This window comes from Heteronotia binoei, chromosome 4, assembly GCF_032191835.1.
Source record: "Heteronotia binoei isolate CCM8104 ecotype False Entrance Well chromosome 4, APGP_CSIRO_Hbin_v1, whole genome shotgun sequence".
Lineage (NCBI taxonomy): Eukaryota > Metazoa > Chordata > Lepidosauria > Squamata > Gekkonidae > Heteronotia > Heteronotia binoei.
The window spans coordinates 153,484,697-153,505,190 of record NC_083226.1 but is presented as its reverse complement, the minus strand read 5'-3'; the positions used below and the strand labels follow the sequence as shown (position 1 = coordinate 153,505,190).

Sequence of the window (20,494 nt, the reverse complement as noted above, 5' to 3'; positions counted from 1 at the left end):
GGAAGAACTGCAACTGGTTCACCAGATGAAGTTGCTGAAAGGCACCTCTGGCTACCACTGCCACCCCTGACTACCACTGCCAACAGGAAGGCCCAGCTTTAGGAGCATCCCCAAGACACAAATCTGCTCCTTTAAGGGGAGTGCAACCCCATCCAGAACAGGGAATAACCCATTTCCAGGGTCAGACCCTTCCCCTTACCAGTAGCACCTCCATTTTGTTGGGATCAAGTTTCAATGTATTAATCATCCATTCCAAAACAGCCTCCAGCCACCAGTTCACAATTTCAATAGTCTCCCTGAGAGCTACTGGTGGCAGAAATGCAGGATATACATTTTGAAACTAAATAAAATAAAACAATAAACAAAAACAGCACTCAGGAACAATCAGCACAATCCGTTTCATGCCAATACCACCTTACCCCCAAAGTAAAATGGTGGTGGTGAAAAGTGTGGTCAAATCACAGCTGACTTATGGTGACCCTGTAGAATTTTCAAGACAAGAGACTTTCAAAAGTGGGTTGCCATTGTCTTGCTCTGCATAGGAACCCTAGGCTTCCTTGGTAGCCTCCCATCCAAGTACTAACCAGAGCCAACGTTGCTTAGCTTCCAAGATTCTATGAGCTCAGGCAACCCTGCACCATCCAGATCAGGACAAGGTAAAGTAACCATTGTTTTTGTTTTACTAGATTACCCCTGAGTTGGCCTATAAACCATCATATACAATAAGGATAGGAAATCAGAAATGGATGTTCTTCGTGTCAGACATTGGAGAGCATCACTGCGTTTTTATGCTAAATGTACTCGGTAACCAGCCCCTTGACATGACTAACTCCATTCTGAATTCCTAATACTAACTGTTAAGCAGAAGACCTTGCATATCAAACGGTCTTAGAAATGTTACTAACCCATGCTGTGAACTCCTCTGCATAACATTAACAAAGCAATAGGCCTTTGAAGATAGCAAGTCTCAAGGAGAGCCAGCAGGGCTCATCCGTGAGAAAGGGAGCCGCAAGTGATAAGGAGCAGAGAAAGTGTTACTTCTGACAGGAGAGTGTGAGAATTTAGGATTGTTTATGAATGCTTTGATGGAAGGCCTTAAAACCCATGTATGTTTCAATGCTTGCTATCAGTTCCAATGACTGCCTGTCCAGAACTTTGAGATATCAAATAAACGCTACTGCTTTTGCAACAAATGATGGTTCGTTTACTTTGACGCTCCAACGTCTGACACTTCGACCTCTTCCAGTAGGCTGAGCTAACATCAGAGGAAAGTGACATTTACCTGAATGACCTTGGTCTTTGTAATCACTCACCTTTCTGTGATTGTTTCTCTGAGACCACTGGTGACCCCCTTGACCACCGTGCTAGCCTTTGGGGTCAGCACCACCTGAGATATAAAAAAAGAGCCCTTCTTTCTTTTCTCAGTGATTGACGCCTGGAGAAACTGGATCAGTTTATCTGGGTCTGTGGTGTTTGCCCATGGCGCTGGCATCATTTGTCCTGGCCATAGAAATGGGACCTCCAGGGCCACTGGACTGTGATAAAATACCAATACTTGGTAATCCTTCTCCCAGAGGTACTGGAGAGAAACTTCATGAGCAAATATAGCAGGGCACATTTTACTCCCAAAAGTGTCTTTGAGCATTTGGACCAGTTTTTCATGGTGACACTTCTGCATTCCATAGAAGTGGTTGAAGTCCAAGAAGACCACTTCCTTACGATGGTCAGCAAGAAAGGCACTGATCTCCTGAAGACCTTCATTGACTTTGGCACTGAACAGACCATGAGCAAAGTAGAGTTCATTGTCAGGGTCTCTGGGCTTTGTGGAGATTCTGAGATCAAAATATCGTATGCCTGCTGCCAGCTGGCTTGTAAAATTCATCGTTTGTGTTGCCAGCCATTTTCTCATCAGCTTTTTAGCCACCGTTCCGAACACGGAGACAAAGTTCTGGACAGTTTCTGGTTGCTCAGGTCCAACTGGAGAGGCTTCATCGATGTAGAAGCTAAATGAATCATGAGACCCTAAAAATAACACAAAACAACACTTAAAAGAAAAATCAGTGCAGCGTTTGAGAAAGGTGATCAACAACACACATCAAGAGTGCCCAAATCTCTCATCAAAATATGGTTTCAATTCACCCGCCTCCTCTGTCACTACTGAGAATCAAACCATGTCTCTAGCAGCCCATCTAAAATACTATCTGTGACTTGAGAATCAGAGAGGTTTAAATTCAGAAGGTACTTTCTTTATGCTCATATACTTCTTGTCCTTGACTGGTTTGCACTTCTGGTGCTTGACTTGAATTACATGAAGAAGCATTAGTTTGCACCCTGCTAAGTCAGTGAGGAGATAGTACTTCGTTTGCACTGGGCTGAGCGGATATCAAAGCACATTATTTGCAGGGGGTAGAAGAGAGGGAAACATCACTGAACTGACACCTCAGATACAATTCACTCTTCTCCAACACTGCTGAATCCCAGTTGACTGCTGCTTCTGCATATGACTAAGCACTGAGAAGTACTCAGTTCCCCTTTTTGCAAGCCCTTGATGCTACAGAGTAACTAGTGCCTAGACTGATTTTCTTCAGTATAAATGAGGAACAATTCCAAATTGTATCAAACCAAGTCACATAGGACCAACGCCTACTTAAATTACATGGGGAAAATTTAGTCAGGATACTTGGGGAAATAAATATAGTCTTTCCCAAGAATGCCAGTTGCTGCACCACTACCTTCCCGACTTAGTGTGATATATAGGGTAGTCTATGGGCTCAATTTAACCCTTTGAGGAAAACCTACCTGGAACTGTTGTATACCACATGAGAACCCAGAGAATCTGTCGTTTCATTCTGAAACAGCCATCTATGGTTTTATAACTTTCTTATGGTTTTCTTGTATTGTTCTATATTGCTTTGATTTTAATTGTAAGTTTTAATTGTTGTTTTGTCCATGTTGTTATCCACCCTAAACCTGCTTCTGGGAAAGGGTGGGATACAAATCAAATAAATAAATAAGTCACTATGAACATAAGAACATAAGAGAAGCCATGTTGGATCAGGCCAACGGCCCATCCAGTCCAACACTCTGTGTCACACAGTGGCAAAAAATTTTATATATACACACACACTGTGGCTAATAGCCACTGATGGACCTGTGCTCCATATTTTTATCTAAACCCCTCTTGAAGGTGGCTATACTTGTGACCTCCTGTGGCAGTGAATTCCACATGTTAATCACCCTTTGGGTGAAGAAGTACTTCCTTTTATCCGTTTTAACCTGTCTGCTCAGCAATTTCATCGAATGCCCACGAGTTCTTGTATTGTGAGAAAGGGAGAAAAGTACTTCTTTCTCTACTTTCTCCATCCCATGCATTATCTTGTAAACCTCTATCATGTCACCCCGCAGTCGACGTTTCTCCAAGCTAAAGAGTCCCAAGCATTTCAACCTTTCTTCATAGGGAAAGTGCTCCAGCCCTTTAATCATTCTAGTTCCCCTTCTCTGGACTTTCTCCAATGCTATAATATCCTTTTTGAGGTGCGGCGACCAGAACTGCACACAGTACTCCAAATGAGACCGCACCATCGATTTATACAGGGGCATTGTGATACTGGCTGATTTGTTTTCAATTCCCTTCCTAATAATTCCCAACATGGCATTGGCCTTTTTTATTGCAAAAGCACACTGTCTTGACATTTTCAGTGAGTTATCTACCACGACCCCAAGATCTCTCTCTTGGTCAGTCTTTGCCAATTCACACCCCATCAACTTGTATTTGTAGCTGGGATTCTTGGCCCCAATGTGCATTACTTTGCACTTGGCCACATTGAACTGCATCTGCCACGTTGACGCCCACTCACCCAGCCTCAACAGATCCCTTTGGAGTTCCTCACAATGCTCTCTGGTTCTCACCACCCTGAACAATTTAGTGTCATTCATAAACTTGGCCACTTCACTGCTCACTCCCAACTCTAAATCATTTATGAACAAGTTAAAGGGCATGGGACCCAGTACCGAGCCCTGCGGCACCCCACTGCTTACCGTCCTCCACTGCGAAGACTGCCCATTTATACTCACTCTCTGCTTCCTATTAATCAGCCAGTTTTTGATCCACAAGAGGACCTGTCCTTTTACTCCATGACTCTCAAGCTTTCTAAGGAGCCTTTGATGAGGAACTTTATCAAAAGCTTTCTGGAAGTCAAGGTAAACAACATCTATCGGGTCTCCTTTGTCCACATGTTTGTTCACCCCCTCAAAGAAATGTAACAGGTTAGTGAGGCAAGATCTTCCCTTGCAGAACCCATGCTGAGTCTTCCTCAATAACCCGTGTTCATCAATGTGCCTACTCATTCTGTCCTTGATAATGGTTTCTACCAACTTTCCCGGTATTGAAGTCAGACTGACTGGCCTGTAATGGACAGATGCTGAAAAGGGCAGATGCTGAAAAGGCATTCCAGGGAGAATGTGAGAAGATACAGGAATAGCTGCCATTTTGGTTTTTCCCGATGAAAACCATAAAATCGCACTCAGCTCTGTCATGCGAACCTATGGCTTTTTTAGATGAGAAAGAAAGGCATGGGCTATTCACTGTAAATTATGTTTCAGTCCAATTATGATACAAAGAGATGGATTATGTTTTTACCCATTAAAGGGCTTAGGCTGCGCTAATCTCCAGTGCTGCAGAAGAGTCTTTAAAAATGTAATTTTTAAAAAGTTGCATCTTTTAAGTTCCATCCAGCCTAAGTTTGCCTTCCTCTTCCTGTGGTTACCATAAAGCTCAGGCATGGCCACACTGGTGCAAGCCCTTAGGTACAAGCTGAAGAGTAAGAGCTAAAGGGTTAGAACTACAGGACTCTTGGGCCTTTGGCTCTTAGCCCATGGCTCATGAGTGGTACCTGTGAATGAACCAGCAATTGATTCCTGACCCACTAAGGCCATATATGCATGTTTTTCTTTTTTTGTTCATGTATATCAAATTTCTTTGCTGTTGAAGGGGGTGTGGAGCTGGTGGTGAGAAAATCGGGATATAAATACTTCAACAAACAGAAAGTGAAAATTTTGTGAAATGATAAAGAAATTCTTCAGGGTTGGAAGGATTTTATGTTTTCAACAACAAAAGATCATAACAGAGGTCCCAGTTTTGAGTGATACTCTAAAAAGATCCAGGGCTCCAATGGCGGATTCCACAAGGATCCAAAAGCATGACTCCAGGCTGGTTCAGAAACAGATGCTGACCCATGATGACTCCAGCACTGAGTGAAATTTATGTATGAATGAGCCATCATAAACCAGGCATATTCAGCAGAACTTCCATGAACATGCAAAAGTGTTTTACATCATATCAAACCATTGGTCTACCAAGGTTAGTATTGTCTATTAACAGCAAATTTCTAGGGTCTCAGACAGGGTCTTTCACATCACCTGATTTCAAATCTGATCCTTTTTAAATTCACCAGGAGTGGAACCTAGAACCTTCTTCAGGCTGCCAGGCCCCCACTGGGGGTGGGGAATTCCCTGCTCCATATTCCCATTTCCTACTGCAGCCGGTGGGAGAAGAATTAAAAATGCCATTGCTCACAGTATGATGTATCTTTTGGGAAATACCTGAAAGCCATGTCAGTCCCCTCTACAAATCATAGAATATGAGCACATGAAGCTGCTTTATACTGAATTGGACCATCAGTCCAAGGTCAGTATTGTCTGCTCTCCAAGGTCTATGGCAGAGGTCTTCCACATCACCTCATACCTGATCCTTCTAACTGGAGATGCCAAGGAGTGAACCTGGGACATTCTGCATCCCAACAGATGCTCTGTCAATAAGCCATAGCCCTCTCCCTTTCCTGGTTTTGCTATAGAGTTTCCAGTGATTCCTACAGCAGTGTGACATTATTTCTGTTTCACTTTTTCTGGAAGTGATAGCAAACCATTGCCCCCCATGTCAACCCCCCTCAGTCTCCCACAGGTTGCCTGGGCATGCCAAGCAGATGCTCTCTCACTAGGCTATGTAACCTGCATTTTAAATATAGTATATTTTATCTGTAAGTTCACACATTATTGTGATCTAGGACATGCCTGCATAAACCATTTCTCAATCTTTTTGACATGTTTTACCAGTAGTTAAACAAGCATTGAAATAATTCCTGCCTGTCTATATTATGCTTTCCCAATAAACATCGTTGATCTTGCTACAATGGTAACCTTTTCAATCTGCCAGGTCAGACATGTTTATGCATATTATTCTCACACTCAACTGTCTGATGATCTTTAGCAAACCCAGGCCTGTTCATTCATATGAAAATACCGCCTTCTGTCAATCTTCTTTCTCTCTTGCTCCTTCAAAGAACTGCAGTGCCCTTTTGGAGGAAATTTCTATATACATTTCTTTATGATGTACTGTGACTTCAATACCGGCCTCCAGGGGTGTAATTTTAGCAGGAGCTCCTTTGCATATTAGGTCACACACCCCTGATGTAGCCAGTCCTCCAGGAGTATATAAGGCTCTTTTTTGTAAGCTCTTGGAGGATTGGCTACATCAGGGGTGTGTGGCCTAATATGCAAAGGAGCTCCTGCTAGAATTCCACTCCTGCTGGCTTCCATTATTTCCAATAAATGGAAGGCATTTAAAAGAAACATGGTCCCTTTTAAATATGATGGCCAGAACTCCCTTTGTAGTTCAATCATGCTTGACACAACCTTTTTCCTGGCTCCATCCCCAAAAGTCCCCAGATATTTCCAAGTCGGACCTGGAAACCCTACTCTAGGTTGAGAAATTCCTGGAGATTTGGGAATGGAGTCTAGGATTTAGGGAGGGGACAGACATAAGCAAGGTGTAATGCCACCGAGGCCACCCCCCTCCCCAAATAAAGCATCCATTTTCTCCAGTGGAACTGATCTCTGCTGTCTTGAGATCAGTTGTAATTCTGGGAGATCTCTAAGGCCCAGCGGGAGGTTGGCAACCCTGTTTCTGAGGTTGCAGGCTAATGATCTTTGCAGGAAGGGGCTCACGCTTTGTGGAAAAACTAAAAAGTCAGCCCAGGAGTTTGTTTGGAGTCCTGATCATGGACCTGGGCAATGTTTATCACCTGAAAAGAGTACCATTAGAACTAACCAGGTTTACAGTAAAAGTCTATAAAACAGTAAACGTTTATAAACTCTAAAACACAAAATGCCCTACAACTTACAACAGCACTACAGATAAGATTAGAATTTCATTAGCCTATCCATATACAAAAAATCCCCCTCAGGAAAGCTCCTCCATTAGCATGTCACAGCCCAGGAAGCTCCCATAAGATAATGACTCAGCCCTACCCCACCTGCCTGAGTAGATATAAATTACCTGCCTACCAATTTCTTCTCAATTTGACCCAAGAGAGAATGCCAGTTTTCTGGGTTACACCTCTGAAGATGCCAGTCACAGTTGCTGATGAAATGTCAGGTCTCACAATGCCAAGACCACAGCCACACAGCCCAGAAAATCTACAACACCCAAGCTATAAACTTTGTTGAGAGTCGCTCTCCTCCTCTAAGCACATACAATTTAATTGCATCATTTTTCCTTCTGACTGTGCTCAGCATAAGCTGTGTACCCAGGGTTGCTAGCTCTAGGTTGAAAAATACCTGGAGCCTAGGGAGGGATGTCAGTGGATTCCAATGCCATAGAGTTCACCCTCCAAAGCAGCCATTTTCTCCAGGGGGGCTGATCTTGGCTATATGGAGATCAACTGTAATAGCTGGAAATTTCCAGATGCCACCTGGAGGTTGGCAATCCTATGTGTGCCACAGCTTTAAACAGTTTCAAGCCTCCACTTTAAACAATATTTTAACCTCTTCCAAGAATGGCAGAAATTGTGCCAACTTCTTGTATCCGGTTACAGAGCAGACAAAATATTTGCCCTCAAAAAAACCAAAAAACAAACTATAGGCAGTATAGTAGGGAATAAGAATTCCAGTACTCTTTTGATAACCTGTAGAATCATAAATAAACTTTTAAAGGCTTCCTTGTGGACTTCCAGTACATCAGCATTTAGAAAACACTGGACTTTCAGTCAGAAAAGGGGACAACAGCAAATGAATTCCACATTCATGCTATGTTATATGCACATAAACCCTTTAGTCCCATTAAAAAAAAAAATTCCTGCCATTGCTTCACATGCTGGTTATTCTTGCATCCTACTAACCCCTCTAACACACTTTAACTTTTAGATTACATCTTGTTATGTATGTGAATCCATGTGTTACCAAATGGTGTTCCTGCCTGGCTCATTGGAGCCTGAAGGACTGAGCTTGGGGACTTGGGAACAATGGGCAGTAGGTTCCAAATCCCAACTGCCCTGCTCCAGTCACGGGCCCCCTGCTGTTTGAATGATCCAATAAAGTGCTAGCATGGGAACCCAGTGTTGTATATAGTTGGCCCAGCGGGCCCCATTCCTCAGTCTTGTTAGTGCAGCCACCTACCATGCTGTACTCAATCTATCCACCTATTAGATCAGTTGGCCTCCCTCTACGCCCTTATGGCCTGCTGCACCACTGTACTGTGGTGCTATACTATCTTGCTTCATATCATCATGCTGAACTAACCTATTGCACTTTACTGATTGCTGAAGTTGATTTTATTATGATTTTATTGTGATCTTAATTTAAATTGTTGTACCCCGCTCTGAGCTTCCCAAAAGGGGGAAGGGGCGGAATAGAAATAAACTAATAATAATTAATTAATAATAATAATAATAATAAAGAGCTTGTTATCACTACCACCTTGCCTCTTCAGTGCCTAAGAACCCACTATATTATACATATTCTTTTTCTTTTCTTTTTAAAATAGCCATATTTGGTTCCATACTGAGTTGCATTTGGCTCTAGACCCATAGGTTGCAGACTCTAGCTCCACACTTGGTTTGTTGGTTCTCCAGGGCAGCTGACTTGGCCAAAGTGTGCTGAAACTAGATGGGCCACTGGTCTGATTTAGCAGAGATCCTCTCATGTTCTTAATCTGAAGAAACATTAAACCTTTCTTAGAGTAGCTCTTACAACATTCATTTGAAACATACCCGTTCCTGTCTGCTTTTAATATACATATAGACAGGGCCTTTTTTGTAGCAGGAACTTCTTTGCATATTAGGCTAAACACCCCTGATATAGCCAATCCTCTAAGAGCTTACAGGGCTCTTAATAGAGGGCCTACTGTTAGCTCTTGGAGGATTGGCTACGTAAGGGGTGTGTGCTACAAAAAAAGCCGTATATAGATATATAAGAACATGAGAAGCTATCTGGATCAGGCCAACGGCCCACCCAATCCAACACTCTATCACATAGTGGCCAAAAAACCCAGGTGCCATCAGGAGGTCCACCAGTGGGGCCAGGACACTAGAAGCCTTCATATGGATACAGATATATAGTTCAACAGGTAAAGAGGCAGACAGCCCACCCAAAGAAAGAGGCCACAATGCAGACTCAGCCAGTTTTCGGTTTGATTTTATTCAGCTGGAAAACTGTGAGGAAGCCAGGTTTTCAATTGGGCTTGAGAATCTGCTTGAGAGGCATCATGGTGTAGTGGTTAAGAGTGGGGGACTCTGATCTGGAGAACCAGGTTTGATTCCCCACTCCTTCACATGCACCTGATGGGTGACCTTGACAGTCACAGTTCTTTCAGAAGTCTCTCAGCCTCACCTGCCTCACAAGGTGCCTGTTGTAGGTGCCTGTACCTACAGGCACACATGAGGGAAGATGGCAAAAACCTGGATGAAACATTAGCATGATAGCACAGAGGGAAGAAAAAGCCCAGTGGCCTTCCTTGGCAATTAGTTGCTCAGATGGCAGAAATACAGAGCTTGAACATCTATAGCAAGGACTGGGGTTTATTCATACTGTATATTCAAATTCTATACTACTTCTTTAATGAAATATTTTTAAATCAAGGTCAAAACACTGTTTTTTAAAATAATAAAAACAGCAAAACGGTTCTGCAATTTGTACAAAAAACATCAGATTGGGCATTACTAACAGTCGAGATTAAATGAAAAGGATGTTTGGGTGGGGGCATGGGTCATGACAGAGCATCTGCTTGGCATACAAGATGTTTCAGTTCCTGGCATCTTCAGTTAAAAGGATCTGGTGATATGAAAGATCTCCATCTGAGACCTTAGAGACCCACTGCCAGTCCAAGCAGACAATACAAAGCTTGAGGGACCAATGGTCTGCTTTAGTATAAGGCAGCTGTATGTCCTGATGTATGTTTAACTGTCTTCTAAAACATAAATGATATAATTACCTGACCATCCAAAGGGAAAGAGTTCTATAATATTGAGATGGCATCTCATAAAGCCTTTTTCCTGGTAGCACCAGGATGAGGTTGTAGTCAGAGTAGAGTCCCCTCCCCTCTCTGTATGGGATGGGATTGGTTCTCAGAGATCAACTGATTCTGAAGACTAGGAAGATACTGATTTGTGTTAACAGTTAGGGTTGCCAGGTCTCCAGCTGTGGTGGAAGACTTCCTACCAGCAACATTCACTCCCCACTGTTGCTCCAAGAGGAGGTGTCAGCATCTTTTTAAAAAAAATATGTTGTTGCATGATATGAAGTGAAAAAAAAACAGACATCAGATCACTCTAGGAATTGCTGGGCACTCTATGGTTTTTACCATAGAGTTTCCAGCAATTCCTAGAGTGATGTGACATCACTTCCAGTTTCCTCCACAAGGGATAGCATGGCATGGCATATGTGATGTCATAGCGCACGTGACACTTGGCCCCCCCAAGGACCTACTCCCCAAAACTACCACCAGTTTCCAACCCTTCCCTCGTAATCCTAGTTAACATCTCAATATGTTAATTCTAATGGCACACAGAACAGGGAATCTGTCTGACTTACCATGTCCCTGGTTTATGTTCTGATAGTTCCTGATAAGTGAGACAAAAAGGTACTCATAGCAACCTAATTTAAAACACACACACACACGAAAACCTCCTAGTGGCTCTGCTTCGGGTGATGCGCTCTTTACATGCATCTTAATTTCCCTCTTCTTTTGCTTCCTAGATCTTTTCAGTGATTAGTAAAATATATATTTCAGTTGAGACCTTTCTGTGATGCAAATTGTATTTTCACAGGAAAAGCTATCAATCAAATGAAAGCATTTGTTAAAATGAACCTGTTTATCTACCATAAAATGTTTGCATGGAATCTCCAAAACAAAAATAAATCAATGGTTAAAAGCCAATTCTTTCTCCCAAGTCACATAGGAGAAAGCAGAATGATCTATAGCCCAGCAGTTAATCTGCTCAGAATAGCCAGTGTCGACCTCAGTGAGTTTTAAAACCCATTCTTCAAGTAAAGAAAGGGAGTCTTTTTAATCTTGCAAAACAGATAATCTTCCAAGATAAATTAATTCTAGATGTCTATATCAAAATTAGAAAAAAAAGAACACTGAAAGTTAGCTATTCAATCTTTAGCACAAAAGCAAATTTCAAAAGGCCTGTTTCACCGTAGAACATGTTTATTAGAGATAAGAACTCAAGAACAAAGTTAGGCTTGGATGTAAATGGTATTTTTGGCCACAATCTATTCAGAAGCCACTTCCCTCAAGCCCTTTTCCACCCAAATGAATGGGAACAGCATGGTCATCCTGGACAGAACCCACCTAATGATGTTCTCAACTGAATTGTACCCTGATCCAGACACTTAATGAAATGACAGTAATAGCTGATCTAAATAAGAGAACAAAGATTGAGTCCAACTAAGCTTACTTAAGACCAACTAAGCTTAATTCTGCATATAGGCTTCCATGTCCATAAGGGCCGGATTAACAATCAGGCTAAGTAGGCACTGGCCTATGGGCCCCCACGCCTTTAGGGGCCCCAGACTGGCTCCCCATCCTGGTTTTCCCCCTGCTTGCAGTCCTCCCAGCCGGCACGCACAGCCAGCCCCTGTCTTTGCCCAACTTGCCAGGTACAGCTACTGCTGGCGTCATTGCCAAGTTTGCCTCTCTCCCACGCAGCTTAGTAAAAGGGGCTTTTGAGAAGGTGCCTGCAGGCTGCAACAGGAAGCTGCAGGTGGTGGGGTGGGTGCTCCAACTGGGAGATAATTTGTGAGGGCCCCCTGAGATTCTGACTGCCTCGACAGGGTTTAATCCGGCACTGTCCGTGCATCTATGCATGTGTCTGAAGAAGTGTGCCTGCACACAAAAGCTTATACCCAGAATTAAACTTTGTTGGCCTTAAAGATGCTACTGAACTCAGTCTTTGTTCTGTTGCTTCAGACTAACATGGCTACCCATCTGAATCTGGTCTGAATAAGGGTTGCCTGGATTTCTTCTATCCCTTGAAGCAGGTAAAGGCTGGAGGCTAGGGGTGTACATCTTGATACTGCCAACCCAATAAAATGCCCATTATTTCAAATAACATAGATGTTTTTTTGCCTACAACTCCCATCAGCCCCAGCCATTGGCCATTCTGGCTGGGGCTGATGGGAGTTGTAGGCAAAAAACATCTGGAGAGCTACCATTGGCCACCCCTGAAATATCAGATCAGCAATATCTGACATCACTCCTGCCTCTCCAATTCCAGTACTAATACTCCCAATAATATCAGACTCAGGACTCTTGGGGAGGTGGGAAAGTCTTGGGAGGAAAGAACATTCCCCAGTTCATCAGTGGATCATCTGCTCTTTAAAAGGCCATGATTTTCAATGAGGCAGCCAGGTCTACCCCTATTGAAATTAATAGTCCTTTAAAGAGTTTAAATGGCAGGTATCTCACAGACAAGTTAAGGGGCCACTTTAAAGTATGGGTGGTAGACCTGGCCTCCAGAATCCAGAGGCAAAGTCCAGAACCAAGCCCAGACTTACCTGCCGGGCAACAGTCCATGCCAGGTTCAATATTTAGGCCACTGACAACTTTGCTGGTGGCCCCAGGGTCATGTTCCTTTCTTCTCCTTTATACGACCATCCGCAAAACAGTAGAAGAATGGAGGGTGGACTGCAACTACACCTGAGAATCTGCTTAGAATTCCACAAGGCTTGGCTGCCTCATGGCAATCCAAGTTCCCATTGGAAGTGAAACGTTGCTAAGGAGCCTTGGTAAGGAGCCTCTAGTTGTAGCTCACCTCCATTCTCCCACTGTTTTGCAGACAGGCAGTCAAAGTGGAGAGAAACATGGCCCTGGGGAAGCTGGCAGGGCCATCAACAGCCTGAGATCAGATGTGCTGAGGTAGTCGCCTGACTGATAAATCTGCAGCTGGGTCAAGACAGCCAAAGGTAATAGGAAATGAAGGGCAGCAGACCTGGCCTCCACAGTCCAGATCTAGTGCCTGCTTCTTCAGTGCTCAACAAGGGATCACTGTCACATGAGCCCTTTAGTATTTCCTATGCCATAGACCTGGCCCAATTCAAAGGAATTATGGAATGATGATGCTTTCAAGCAGACAGGGACAATGCTCGAGGGCTTTTCTTTCTCGCTTCCCCCCATCTTAATGCAACATAGGGGGGTTGGGAAGGGCATGATTAGTACAATATTAGCAGCATGGTTCCAAAATTTCCAAAAAGACGTTCCAGTTAAATTAAAATTGAATATGGAGCAGAGGTCCATCAGTGGCTATTAGCCACAGTGTACTGTTGGAACTCTCTGTCTGGGCAGTGATGCTCTGTATTCCTGTTGCTTGGGATGGGCAACAGTGGAAGGGCTTCTAGTGTCCTGGCCCCACTGATGCACCTCCTGATGGTGCCTGGGTTTTTTTGGCCACTGTGTGACACAGAGTGTTGGACTGGATGGGCCACTGGCCTGATCCAACATGGCTTCTCTTATGCTTTCTTATGTTCTAATGATAACCATACTCCCAATATTTTATTAAAGTGATTCTCATGTCATTGCTGATTTCCTAATCCAAAATTAAAATTCCATTTTCTCATATGCACATCTCGACTGGAGACATTTGAACCATCACCCCAATCATGCATATAGCTTCCTGAATAGGGCAGGGGCATGACTCCATGGTAGAGCAACTACTTGGCATGCAGAAGGTTTCAAGTTCCGTCCTGTTATCTCCAGTTTAAATGACTAAGACCGTTTTCGCACACAGCTCACCTCGCAGTCACAATCCTGTTCCCTCCACAGCATCTGGTCGGATTTCCCACCATCTGCACCGAAGTTACAGGAAGTGCCGCAGCTTTTGCGTAGCAAACGTAAACCGCTAAAACCCAGTTTACGTTTGCTATGCAAAAGCCACAGCACTTCCTGTAACTCTGGCGCAGATGGTGGGAAATCTGACAGACGCTGCAGAGGGAACAGGATTGTGACTGCGAGGTAAGCTGTCTGCGAAAATGGTCTAAGTAGTAGATGATGGGAAAGACCTCCGGCAGAGATCTTGGGGAGCAGCTGCCTGTCAGAGCACAGAGCACTAACCCTGACAGGCCTGTGGTCTGACTCTACCTAAAACAGCATCATCTGTGCAACTCTGTATATGATCACCACATGATAAATTGTTTCTCTCACGTTGCTCATTCATTTCTATCCCCTCCACAGACCTCTTAGGAAGGACTCATCTCACTTCCATTTCCAATGACATTTCAGCCATCGTTCCAATCATGCAAATAGCTTCCTACATACTACACAGGAGAGCCCAAATGACTTGAAAAATAAATGTGCCAATAACTCACCACTCCGCTGATTAAAATTGCCTCCGCCAATTAAAACTGACCCCTACTGATTGATCAGCTAAAAATGTTGGTTGATGAATCTGCCAAGTACATGGATAAAAGCCTGAAGTTCTCATTAGAAGCTCTTTTCAGGGACCAAGGTATTGGATGGACCATCATATTCTAGATGAGCATTTTAAGATCTTCTTTTAAGATCTGCCTCCCAAATTAGGCAGAGGATGGACTGAAGAGACGGCCTTTTCTCTTATGGCATCCTACTTATTTTAAATTTTGCTTGAGATATTTATGCCCTGTTTTTCTCCACAATGGGGATCCTCAATGTTATCCTTACCAACAAGAACTAATGCAGAGCTGGCAACCCTAGGAATTGACTATGTTGACTGTCAGGGGTGGAATTCTAGCAGGAGCTCCTTTCCATATTAGGCCACACACCCCTGATGTAGCCAATCCTCCAAGAACTTACAAAAAAAGAGCCTTGTAAGCTCTTGGAGGATTGCTACATCAGGGATGTGTGGCCTAATATGCAAAGGAGCTCCTGCTAGAATTCCACCCCTGTTGACCATTGCTTAGAGTTGACGTTCAGCTGCTATAAAGTATTATTTTATTCTAGTTTTGTGAATTAATTCCTTAATACTCCGCCTTTCTCCCCAATGAAGATCCAAAGCAGCTTACATCATTCTCCTCTCCTCCATTATATCCTCACAAGAACCCTGAGAGAGTGTGGTTGAGAGAGTGTGAGTGACTGGCCCAAAGTCACCCAGTAAGCTTCCACGGCACGAGCAGTGATTCAAACCTGGGTCTCCCAGATCCAAGCCCAACAGGCTTAACCACTACACCATGCTGGAAGCCAGTTTGAAAGACATAAACATTTCAGATCAACAAGCCTCAAGAGCGGATATGACCGGAAGCATTTTCACACCTGCTTTAGTGCCCCATTAGTTTAACTAAGTGGAACGTATCATTAACAGCAACGATGCTCCCTGGGCAATTCCCAGCATTTGATTATATTATTCCTCTGGGAACTGAGCAAAACTGAAATGATCCCATTTGGCTGAGCCAGGAGATGGCATCGCCTCCACTATGCTGTAGGGTCCCCAACATCATGATCCTAACAAATCTCACCTCATGGGAATGTATATCCATTAGGTCAATGCTTCCATGGGGGAGGTGTTACCAAGAAAGGCTGCTTTGAGATGAGATGAGATGAGATCTAGTAAAAAGAGTAATCCTTTCACTAAGAGTTGTTAAACCCTTGTTAAGCAGGCAAAGGAGGATTAACATAAAATCCAGAGGAAGATAAACCAATCCAACAGAAATTGCTAAGTAATTGACATGCATAAACTGTGGAATAGGCAATATATTCACACCTCTAGTGAGTGAGGAATTCAAAGTTCCTACTCAAACACAGATGGTGAATAAAACTTGCAAATGAATTCTAATTCAGAAACTGTTTGCTGGAGTGTATATTTGAAGGTCTTTTGTTTTAGGTCTTTTATTTCACACATGTTCAAGTGGTAGCCTGACCTAGGTGGCCCAAGATAGCTAGTTTGGTGTAGTGGTTAAGTGTGTGGACTCTTATCTGGGAGAACTGGGTTTAATTTCCCACTCCTCCACTTGCAGCTGCTAGAATGGCCTTGGGTTAGCCATAGCTCTTGCAAGAGTTGTCCTTGAAACGCCAGCTTCTGTGAGAGCTCTCTCAGCCCCACCTACCTCACAGGGTGTCTGTTGTGGGAGAGCAAGATAAAGGAGATTGTAAACCACTTTGATTCAGAGAGAAGGGCGGGGTATAAATCTATGGTGGTCTTCTTGTTGGCGGACTGCAGATTATCAGATGGCAGAAAGTGAAACAGGGTCACTCAGGTTAGTATTATTTATTTATTAAAACATTTCTATTCCACCATTCTTTTTGGTTTAAGGTGGCTTACAATAACAGCTAAAACCAAAGATAAAACAAGCCCCAAATCCTTCCCTCCTTCTCTCCTTTAAAGTTGCCTGTTATACAACCCTGATTTTGGCAGCCAGTTTTGCGTATCTAAGCTTTGTTCTCCGATCATGCTTGCCAAAAAGGACAGATGGACAGACAGGCCCATTCAATGATGATTTATTGAACTTGATTAATCGCCCCGGTTCTAGAGCAGTGATGTACAACATGTATTATAAAAACAACATACAAGTTAAAAACCAACAACAATTTCAATTTAAAAATATCTTTAAAGAGCCCAGATGATGCCTTATCTACATTTCTGAACATTTGCTATTATAGATTCATGGTAACAGCAAGCTACGTGATTTGTTTTCTTATGGTATTTGGTTTAGATCAGGGTCATATGGGGGGGGGGGGGGACAGCTGGAATCTTCGCCTGGGGGCCACAGTGGCTGTCAGCAGCCCTGGCCTGATGACTGCATTTGGAGCACAGAGATATATGGAAGGAGATGGCCTTTCAAATGTATGGGTCCCAGGTTGTGAAGGGCTTTAAAGGTCATAACCAGTACCTTGAATTGAACCCTGAAGAAAGACTGGCAGCCCATGAAGCTGTTTCAAAATGGGCAACATATGTTCCCAGCACCAGCCCCTCACAGCAAATCAGGCTTCCAGACTGTCTAGAAGGGCAGCCCCATATAGACCTCATTGCAGTAATCCAGCCATGAAGTCGCAGTAGCTCCTCTGGTGTGTCTGGTCAGACAAAAAAAGAGTGAACCCACAAAAGAGCCTTAATATTCACGTCAGTGGATAAGAATGGAGTGGTCACATATATCAAAGGCCACTGGGAGATCTGACAGTATCGATAAGGAAGACTGTTTCCTGTCCAACTTGAAATGAAAACTGCCACCAGTGCAGCTAAAGCTCTTGCAGCTGTTCTCTCAAGAGCAGCTCTCAAAAGAGCTCTCTCAGCCCCACCTACCTATCAGAGTGTCTGTTGTGAGGAGAGGAAGAGAAGGAGATTGTAAACTGCTCTGAAACTCCAAGGTCGTTTTCGCACTCACCTTCCGCTGGCGCGACCCCCCCTCTTCACCGTGCAGGATCTGCGCGGATTTCACACTAAACGCTGCGGAGCAGCCAGAAAAGCCAGAAGCTCCCGTCGCAAAAGCCGCGCAAACGCCAAACTGCTTTTTGGCGGTTTCAGTTTGAGCGGCTTTTGCGCAGGGAGCTTCCGGCTTTTCTGGCTGCTCCGCAGCGTTTAGTGCGAAATCCGCGCAGATCCTGCGCGGTGAAGAGGGGGGGTCGCGGTGAAGAGGGGGGTCACGCCGGCGGAAGGTGAGTGCGAAAACGACCCAAGTGAAAGGCGGGGTATAAATCCATTATCTCTCCTCCTCCTCTATTTGTCTCTTGTCTCAAAACCCTACAAGATCACCACAAGTTGGCTATGATGTGACAGTACATACCACTGCCACCATCATACGTGGTACTTATGATTTGTATTGGCTGCATGGAGAAAACCTAAGCATTCAAGCATGAGAACCAGGATGGTGTAGTTGATTCAGAGTGGCAAACTCTAATCTGGAGAACTGGGTTTGCTTCCCCCTTTGCCAACAGGACGTCTGCTGGATGAGCTTGGATCACAATTCTTTCAGAACTCTCTCAGCTCCACCTACCTCACAAGGTGACTGTGATGAAATGAAAGGAATGTGATTGTGAGCTGCTTTGAGACTTCTTAATGTACACAAAAGTGGAGTATGATCCCACTCCTCTCCACATGTTGATTATCTTCATATTTGGTCATATTTATCAGGCTTTACTCACTGAGCAAATGCATTCATTTTCTAGTAAAAGCGAAGGTGGAATCAAGAAATTCCTCTGATCTTTGGGCTGCCAGGAACTTGATTTGTGTTATCTCAAGCAATAATACTTGATAGAGTTTTGTACTGGGAAGGAGTTTTTTCCTTTGAAGTAGTTTGTCTGATTACAAAATTGCTGAACAAAAATTGCCCTTCGTGACAATTACTGCAGTTTATTGTCGAAAGAGACCTTAAAGATCTCTGGCTTATTTTTCCATTGCAATTTTCCCTCAGTGCAATCTGTTCAGTGCTTCCCCAAAGCAAGGCAGGCTTGGATATATATTTTTAGACTCCCTGAAGACTTTCTGTGTTTCTTGCATTCTCTCCTTGTGCAAATAATAGGTTCTACCAAGACTGTAAATAATTCCAGAATATGACAAAATCTGGCATTCTATTTTTTAAAAAAATAATAATCCAGATTTAGAAGCCTTAACAGAATTATTCATATCAGACATATTTACATACAGCATTTACCATTGTTTATTTGGGATACACAGTAATATTTAGTGTGTTTATGTGTAAATTTGCGGGGGGGGGGGGAGAGAAAATAGGGTTAGGGTCAGAGCAACTCATAGGAATGAAGGGGAAAGTATGTATATTTTAAATGGCTCTCTGTGAACCCTGCCATCTAGTGATGCCAACCTCCAGGTGGGGCCTGGAGATCTCCCACTTTTATAACTGATCTCCAGACAACCAAGACCCATGGAGAAAATAGCTGCTTTGGAGCATGAACTCTATGACACTGTAGCATGCTGATATCTCTCCCCTCCCTAAACCCTGCCTCCTCCACACCCAAAATCTCCAGGTCTTTCCTCACTCACTCAGAGTTGGCAACTCTGTGCCATCTAAGTATTCTGAGGCAATGATGATAGGTAGGTAGGTAGATGATGATAGATGAGAGAGAGAGAGAGAGAGCACTTTGGTGTAGTGGTTTAAGTGCGCGGACTCTTATCTGGGAGAACCGAGTTTGATTCCCCACTCCTCCACTTACAGCTGCTGGAATGGCCTTGGGTTAGCCATAGCTCTCGTAGGAGTTGTCCTTGAAAGGGCAGCTGCTGTGAGAGCTCTCTCAGCCCCACCCACCTCACAGGGTATCTGTTGTTGGAGAAAGAGATAAATGAGATTGTAATTTGCTCTGAGACTGATTCAGAGAGAAGGGCAGGGTATAAATCCGCAGTCTTCTTCTTTGTATATATATGATCACAGTAAGAAACGGTGGGTGCGTAGTGGTAGTAAAGAGCCCCAGGTTATGGAAGGCTTCAACACTTTGCTTTTCATTTGCTTCAGCTTCTCATTATCTCCCTTCTATTATGGAAATAAATCATGATAAGAAAACTATTTCAAGGGAAACCACTATGCCAAACTTTACTGGCAGAGTTGCCAGCCTCCAGCTGGTGTCTGGAGATCTCCTGGGATTACAGCTGATCTTTGGGTGGCAGAGCTCAGTTCACCTGGAGAAAATGGCCACTTTCGAAGGTGGACTCTACCCCACTGAAATCCCTCCCCTTCTCAAACCCCACCCTCCTCAGGCTCCACCTCTCAAATCTCCAAGTATTTCCCAACTCAGAGCTGGCTACCCTACTAACGTGGCAGTACACATTATAGCTGATAGCAGAGGCAAAAGACCATAAGATTTCTTTCTTTCTCTCTTTCTCCCTTTCTTTCTCTCTCTTATATCCTGCCAACCAAGTGGTAGCAAGCAGCAGGTGTTTTAGGGGGTATGCCCATTCAAATTGATGCCATGGTGCAAGAAGAGATGTCAGGATGTTGGCGCGATGCTCTAGGATGCGGAATAATAGAATATTGTGCCAATGTGATGATGTCACTTCCAAGTTCTCACTGGAAAGGCTGTCACAGTGATGCTGCAACATCAGTTTCCCCACCATTTTTTTCTCCTGCTGCTACAGTGGGCAGCAGCAAGAGAAGGGAAGACAGGTTTCCCACTATAGTGAGACAACCGATCACCCTAGGGTTGGTCAGGATGTGGCTCAGTGGAAGAGCTTCTGCTTGGCACACAAAAGGCTGCAGATTCAATCCCCAGTATCTCCAATTAAAAGGTCCAGTCAGTAGATGATGT

At 43.7% G+C, this 20,494-nt stretch overlaps 1 protein-coding gene across 1 annotated transcript in view; it reads right to left on the bottom strand.

Moving 5' to 3' along the window:
• PLCXD3 (phosphatidylinositol specific phospholipase C X domain containing 3) overlaps positions 1 to 20,494 on the bottom strand; it is a 139,471-nt gene that overhangs the window by 39,880 nt on the left and 79,097 nt on the right. The window contains exon 2 of the mRNA XM_060236041.1: positions 1,314 to 2,022. Within this exon, the coding sequence (XP_060092024.1) occupies positions 1,314 to 2,022 (709 nt within the window). The remainder of the gene's footprint in view (positions 1 to 1,313; positions 2,023 to 20,494) is intronic.